Source organism: Physeter macrocephalus, chromosome 5, assembly GCF_002837175.3.
Source record: "Physeter macrocephalus isolate SW-GA chromosome 5, ASM283717v5, whole genome shotgun sequence".
Lineage (NCBI taxonomy): Eukaryota > Metazoa > Chordata > Mammalia > Artiodactyla > Physeteridae > Physeter > Physeter macrocephalus.
In genome coordinates, this window is record NC_041218.1 from 57,538,019 (window position 1) to 57,545,066 (window position 7,048).

General features: G+C 36.6%; 1 protein-coding gene and 1 non-coding gene across 6 annotated transcripts in view; both read left to right on the top strand.

Moving 5' to 3' along the window:
- ANKIB1 (ankyrin repeat and IBR domain containing 1) overlaps nucleotides 1–7,048 on the top strand; it is a 137,979-nt gene that overhangs the window by 114,168 nt on the left and 16,763 nt on the right. For all 5 annotated transcript variants that reach the window (XM_024127813.3, XM_024127823.3, XM_024127815.3 and 2 more), the window contains exon 11: nucleotides 2,430–2,560. In XM_024127813.3, the coding sequence (XP_023983581.1) occupies nucleotides 2,430–2,560 (131 nt within the window). The remainder of the gene's footprint in view (nucleotides 1–2,429; nucleotides 2,561–7,048) is intronic.
- On the top strand, nucleotides 3,324–3,430 carry LOC112067197 (U6 spliceosomal RNA). The gene has a single exon (XR_002893139.1). It is a non-coding gene; the product is annotated as a U6 spliceosomal RNA (small nuclear RNA).

Sequence of the window (7,048 nt, forward strand, 5' to 3'; positions counted from 1 at the left end):
AATCTAATTGATGAGAAAAATATTAGAAAATATACTGAGCTCAGTTGAAAGAATTAATTCCATATAAAGATTGAAATACTGTTTTTCAGTACTGAAACTGCCTCTTTTGCAGCTAATCAGAGCAAGAAGCAGGAATGATTATATTTTCTGTGAAATGATAATTAATTTATAAAAATTTAAGACCAGTTTTTTTTCATAGTGAATACTCAGTAATGGTTATTGAATGAAATTCAATAGTCTTTTAAGAATTCAGTCTTTAAAAGCAACTTTGTTTTCACTTGAGCACATGTTGATTCTACTAATAGATCTTAGATTTTTATACTGTAATACTTGATTAAATGAAGTTAATTTTTCTTACAAAGAGACCTAAAAGCACACTAGATTATTAAGGAAAGAAGATCAAGCTATATTAGACATGCATCTGAAGTGAAGAGTTTGGAAGTCAGTAGGGATGGAGAAGACTCACCAGGTAGATTGAAGGGAGTTTGGGTATTGCCGGTATTGAGAAGAGTATGTACAAAGGGCAGATGTATGAAATGAGCATGTTCAGAGCACAGGTAGTAAAGGCATTTCTTCCAGTTCAAGTTTTTGTTGTACTAATAGTTGGTTATTTTCTGAACATGATTTACTTCATGTAATCTAGAATGCAGTCAGAAACTAGCATTCTCTCCAAGGGTAGGAGAAAAAAACTGTTAATGTTGCAGGCCACACAGCTGCTTTGTTTTAATGGCTTTGTGCTTTATTTATTATAACAATGGACAATAAAGGTCATAAGAATATGTTGGAGCCTCTGAGCTAAAAATAATGTTGATGCTAAAGGGAGGAGAAAGGCCACTACTTTAAACAAAAGTTAGACACTGTACTTAGTGATTAGGTTTTATAGCAATACCCTTTGTAAACAGCATTACCTTCACAGCTGACCTTCATAGCCATTAAGTATAGTACGTTCCTTCTGAAACTCCTGTTCTCCACCAAATTATCTGAGCATTCTCTGCACCAACACCCTAATCAAACCATCTTCTACCAAGTGGCCTTAGAAATGGAGTGGAGTCTGAGCAGTTCGTTGCTGCTATTGTTTCTCTCTGCTATGTGGAATTGAAAACCAGTGCTTTACAGTCCAGCAGTAGCTGCTGTTCTGTTGTTGACACAAACTTAAGTCGGTAGGCACCCAGGGTTCCTTGCAGCAAGACACCCCCTGCCTCCACTCCTCCACTGCTAGGCTCCATCAAAGGGCTGTTGCTGGTGCTCATCTCTTCCAGTTCATATGCAGAGCCAGTTCCCAGGGGTCAGACAGCCCAAACCTTTGTCGCCTTTCCTCTCCAGGGATTTAAATCTAGGGGTTGAGTAACTTTTTCTTTTAAACTTCAAAACTTCTGATTTCTCCCCTGCTGTCAACATTAGGGCTAACCTCTTACCCAACCCTTCCTAGAATATCTGCATACAGTGAGGGTCTTAACTGAATGGACTACTCTCAAGGATTTCAAAGTGATTTTCAGACATCTCTTTCAGTAAAGAAAAGGTAGAACTTCCCTATGTACTTAAAAGTTAGAAAACAAACTTCATTACTGTCATTCTTGCAGGAAAAAATAAGTTTTTAATTATGTGTCTACCACTCTCTCCAGCCCCTAAATCTCTGCATGGGTGGTGGTGGAGATTTATAGAACATAAAATGTAAAAGTTAGAGTCTTTAAAAACCCTGGCATTCTTTAAGTGTGCAGATCTCAAATTAAAGTAGAATAAACAGAGTTTAAGATGATGAAGAGTATAAGGTTGGTGTGGGGATAGAGGGTGGGAGGACCTTACCAGTAGTTAGTGGCCAAATCATGAAGGACTTTGTATTCTTTGCTAAAACAGTTTGATTTTATCTTGTAGTCAGTGGGGAGCAATTAGAAGATTTAAAGATTTGTATTTTTAAAAGATCACTTTATCGAGGCAATATAGTGTGGGTTGTGAGGGTTGGGGGAGAAGGATCTGGGTGCTAGCTTGGTTTCTGTGTTTTAATTGTCTGGGAAGAAGGTGTGGAGGATCCTAGCTAAAGCAATAAGAAGTGGGAATGGAGAGGAGATGGATATGAAAGAGGAAGAGATAGAATCAATGGGACATAGTAGATGAGGGAAAGAGGAAGGTGTCCAAGATCATGCTCTTCCTGGATTGATTCTGGGTAGATGATCATATCATGTAACAGGACAGGAGATAGAGAAAGGAGCAGATTTGGGGGAAATGATGAATTTAGTTTCAGACATGTCACTGGATTCATTTGTATTTTGTCTTAAATAATTATGGGTAAAAACTTTGCCATAGACCCTAATAGGAAAATAAGTATGTATTTAAAATTGAGAGACAGCCTGCAAAGAAAACTTTGAGTGTTTTTCCATCCGGAGTTGTACACTAAATCATTTATTTCTGTATTTGTGCTTTATATCCCAAAGTTGTAGGAGTTAGTGAAGCTTATGAGGATGCTGCCAATTGTCTCTGGTTGTTAACTAACTCCAAGCCTTGTGCTAACTGTAAGTCTCCAATACAGAAGAATGAGGGATGCAATCACATGCAGTGTGCTAAGGTAAGTTAAAGAGGATTGTACAATATATGCTTTGCAGTTAGAACCTTCATTTGATTGTGAATCCAAAGAAGAAATGCTGTAAGCATAGGTATCTTATTGGCTTTCAGATGGATTCTAGAAGGTTGTATTCTACATTCTTTGTTAAATAACATAAATGTTGGTTTATATTACTAAATTTTACAATCATGATGAATGTTAAAAATAAAGGTAAGGATTCAGTGGTACTTGGCCAGATCAGAAATGCCTGAGTCCTTCCCTCCCAGTCACCCACTCCCACAGTGAGGATTCTGAGAGAGTTTTGTGTATATATAAATAATGTTAAATGATCGAGTGCTACCTTACATAGATCTCTTGCAAAGCTGATTTTGGAGCACACAGCATAGTCTCAAGGTCCAAGTTAGGCCCCAAGCAATCCCCCTAAGTCCAAATTTAAATCCTGTTGTCTATATAAGAAAGGTGCCCAAAACAGTGGGCAGACTTTAGGTTTGCTAATGAAATCATCAATTAAATAAGTAACTCATTACTATATTGAAAATGAAAATGTCACTTGGCTAAAAATTATTATAAATAATTACTGTTAGAAGGCTACCCTCCTGACCTAGTTGCATAGAAAGAAACTACCATATTTAAAACAAATATTCTGGAATTAAGTTAATAATATTTTATTAATCCATGCCTACATTTATGAACATTTTTGCTTAACTGTAATATCTCAGTTTTTTTCCTTTTCCTTGGGAATGCCACGTATATAAAAATAATTATTGTGCTCGCTTCGGCAGCACATATACTAAAATTGGAACGATACAGAGAAGATTAGCATGGCCCCTGCGCAAGGATGACACGCAAATTTGTGAAGCATTCCATATTTTTTTTAAAAAATATAATTATTATTTAAAATTATTGAGAGAAGAACAATATAATTTTTCTAATTTAAGATGTGAAAGAAACCCACATAGTTAAGATTTCAATAAAATACATCAATATCTTCTCTTTAAGTACGTCTTGATTTTTTACCTTGAAGCTAATGATCATTATTATTATGACTTCAAAAATAATGACAGTTACCAGATGATTTTATATTATAATAAATTAACATGAATGAATTGTCTTAGTGAGACAGTAATGATTTCCTAAGAAGAAAAACTTAGTGTTCTGAGTAAAATGCTCAGAATTGTTTATTAGTTTAGCTGATCAGGCCAAAATTATTTCATTTATATGCAGTCCTATCTCCAACATCCATATTAGTTTTTTCTTGGACAGTCTGATAAAGACTACATAGATGTGTAAAAAAAAAATACATGTTGACCGTAAAAATCAGCAGTTGGGCTACTAATAAAAGGACGGGATCCAACATTACCTTTATTTCAGTCATAGCACCTACCAGCAGTAAATAGTTGATAGATATGTATTGAGTGAATGAATATTTTCATGAATAAATCAGGCTAATGATGTAAGGTAATTTATCTTAAACAGATTTTGCTTAAACTTCTTTTGCATATAAAAGAAACATTTACTTACATACTATGTAAATGTAGTCTTATTTAACCATCTGAAGTATTTGCATTGAACAAAGGAAACTGGTGAGTAATTCTCAGGACATAAAAAGGAGACATCTAGGAAGTGAAAGTGTTTATACTTTTATAGTTTTTTTAAAATGTGAAGGTGGGACAACAGGTAATATGTAATTGAATCGATTTTCTAACACAATGACTAAATCATAATATACCTTTATTAATGCTTCAATATTATTACTCAGTAGATAGTTTTTACTTTCTGGAATCAAATTGTTAAACATTTTAAAAGAATGACAGGTTTGGCCCTATAAAAATAAGTTCATTTATTTTAAAAACTCTCTTTATTCATTTCCCTTTAGATAATTTTCAGGAAGCTATTTAAATTTTGCATCCTTACACATTTTAAATCACTTATAGTAATTTTATTGATCTGGCTCTGTGGAAAACTATGCTGCAACTAAAAAAATAAAATTATTAAAGTTCTATATTCTTTTTCTTATCATAGGATGTAAAATTTTGCTGTTTGTAGAAAGTTTTGCCACTAATTTTGAGAGATCAGCGGAGCTGTACTGAAGGGTACTTGGATCAAATCAGGCACAAGGTTTGCTTTTAGCAGGCAACAAAAGAATTTGCATACTGTCAGAACCTTGAAACAAGTACACAATTTATTGTGTAAGTACATGTTTGTGAAGGGCTAAATGAGGACAGAGACTTTAATTTAGCTCTCTGTTGGTGACATACCAGGTAGAGAAAAAATTAGTGAAGATAAAACTTGACATAATGACTAAGGTATATCTGATTACTATATCTTCAGACTCTGTATCCTGAAAAGATGGACTCATGCCATTTTTTCAAGTACCCATGGAACATTCACCAAAAAAATTAACCATTAGATCATCAAAGAAAATCTAAGTAATAATCCAGAAAATAGAGAGTGGTGTAGTCAACATTCTCTGGTCATAATGGAATAAAATAGAAATGAATAATAAAGTTACAAAAACCCTTTTCATTTGGAAATTTTAAATTTCTCAAACAACTCGTGAGTAAAAATAAAATGGAAATTAAAGAATTTCTATAAATAACTACTTTTTCAGAACCTGAGGGCTATATTTAAAGCACTTCAGAAATGTGCATAGCCTTATTCACTTAAAATGATACAAAATAAGGAATGAATTAAGGATATGACTCAAGAAATGAGAAAAACAAACTTGAAAACAAGGAGGAAGAATTTTTTTAAATCAGAAATCGGTGAGTCAAAAACTGAAAAACAATACAACTAATAAATAAATCCAAAAGTGGTTTTCTGAAGGAAAAAAATAAGACAAACCACAAAGCTTGCAATAAGAAAAATGTGGGTGTGAGGGAGTCCAAATACACAATATAAGAAATAAGGGGACTGGGACTTCCCTGGTGGTGCAATGGTAAAGAATCCGCCTGGCAATGCAGGGGACACGGGTTCAATCCCTGGTCTGGGAAGATCCCACATGCCATGGAGCAACTAAGGTGTGCCAGAACTACTGAGCCTGCGTTCTAGAGCCCATGAGCCACAACTACTGAAGCCCGTATGCCACAACTACTGAAGCCCACACGCCTAGAGCCCGTGCTCCACAACAAGAGAAGCCACCCCAATGAGAAGCCCACACACTGCAACAAAGAGTAGCCCTCCGCTGGCTGCAGCTAGAGAAAGCCCGTGTGCAGCAACAAAGACCCAAGGCAGCCATAAATAAATAAATAAATTTATAGGGCTTCCCTGGTGGCGCAGTGGTTGCACGTCCGCCTGCTGATGCAGGGGACACGGGTTCGAGCCCCGGTCCGGGAGGATCCCACATGCCGCGGAGAGGCTGGGCCCGTGAGCCATGGCCGCTGCGCCTGCGCGTCCGGAGCCTGTGCAGAGGCCCGCGTACCGCAAAAAAAAAAAAAAAAAAAAAAAAAAAAAATCTATTACTGTACCTCATTTTAGTGGTAGATACAAGAAGAAAAGCCATGTAAATTTTCTGTAGATGCCAAAAAGGCCTTTGACAAAAACTCAACAACCATGCTTTATAAGACACACAAAGAGGGCTTCCCTGGTGGCGCAGTGGTTGAGAGTCCACCTGCCGATGCAGGGGACACGGGTTCGTGCCCCGGTCTGGGAAGATCCCACATGCCGCGGAGCGGCTGGGCCCGTGAGCCATGGCCGCTGAGCCTGCGCGTCCAGAGCCTGTGCTCCGCAACAGGAGAGGCCCGCGTACTGCAAAAAAAAGAAAAAAAAGACACACAAAGAAATAGGAATAGATAGATTCTTCCTTTTATCGCAATAGCATGATAAAAATAAATCTATCTTAGTCCAAAAGTTAGAATGATATTTAGTGGGGAAACTAGAGGTACTCTCACTAAAATTGAGAACAACATACAGAGACTCCCCATCACAAATATTATTAACATTGGACTGGAGATACCAGTCAACATAATTTGACAATGAAAAGAAATTGGGGATATAAAAATTAGAAATGAGGTGGGAAAATTGTCATTTTTTTACAGCCAGCAGGATTGTATACCTAGTATACCTAGAAAGCCCACAAGAATCAATTGAAAAACTATTGCAAACAATAAAAATTCAATTAACTAGCAGAGTACAAAAGTAATATGCAGAGAGTAATAGCCTTCATGTGTGCCAATAACATTCAGATAGAATATATACTGAAAGAGAAGACCACATTTATCTAGAAAGAAACTTAAGAAATGGATAAGACTTACATGAAGAAAATGTTAAGACCCCTGTCTGTAGGACACAGAAGATGACAAACAAATGGAAAGATAACAAAGTTCTTGGATAGAAAGATTCCACCAAAAATACCAACAGGTTTTATTTCTGCATCTAGATAAGATAATTAAAAGTTCACACGGGAGGCTTCCCTGGTGGCGCAGTGGTTGCGCGTCCGCCTGCCGATGCAGGGGACACGGGTTCGTGCCCCGGTCCGGGAAGATCCCACTT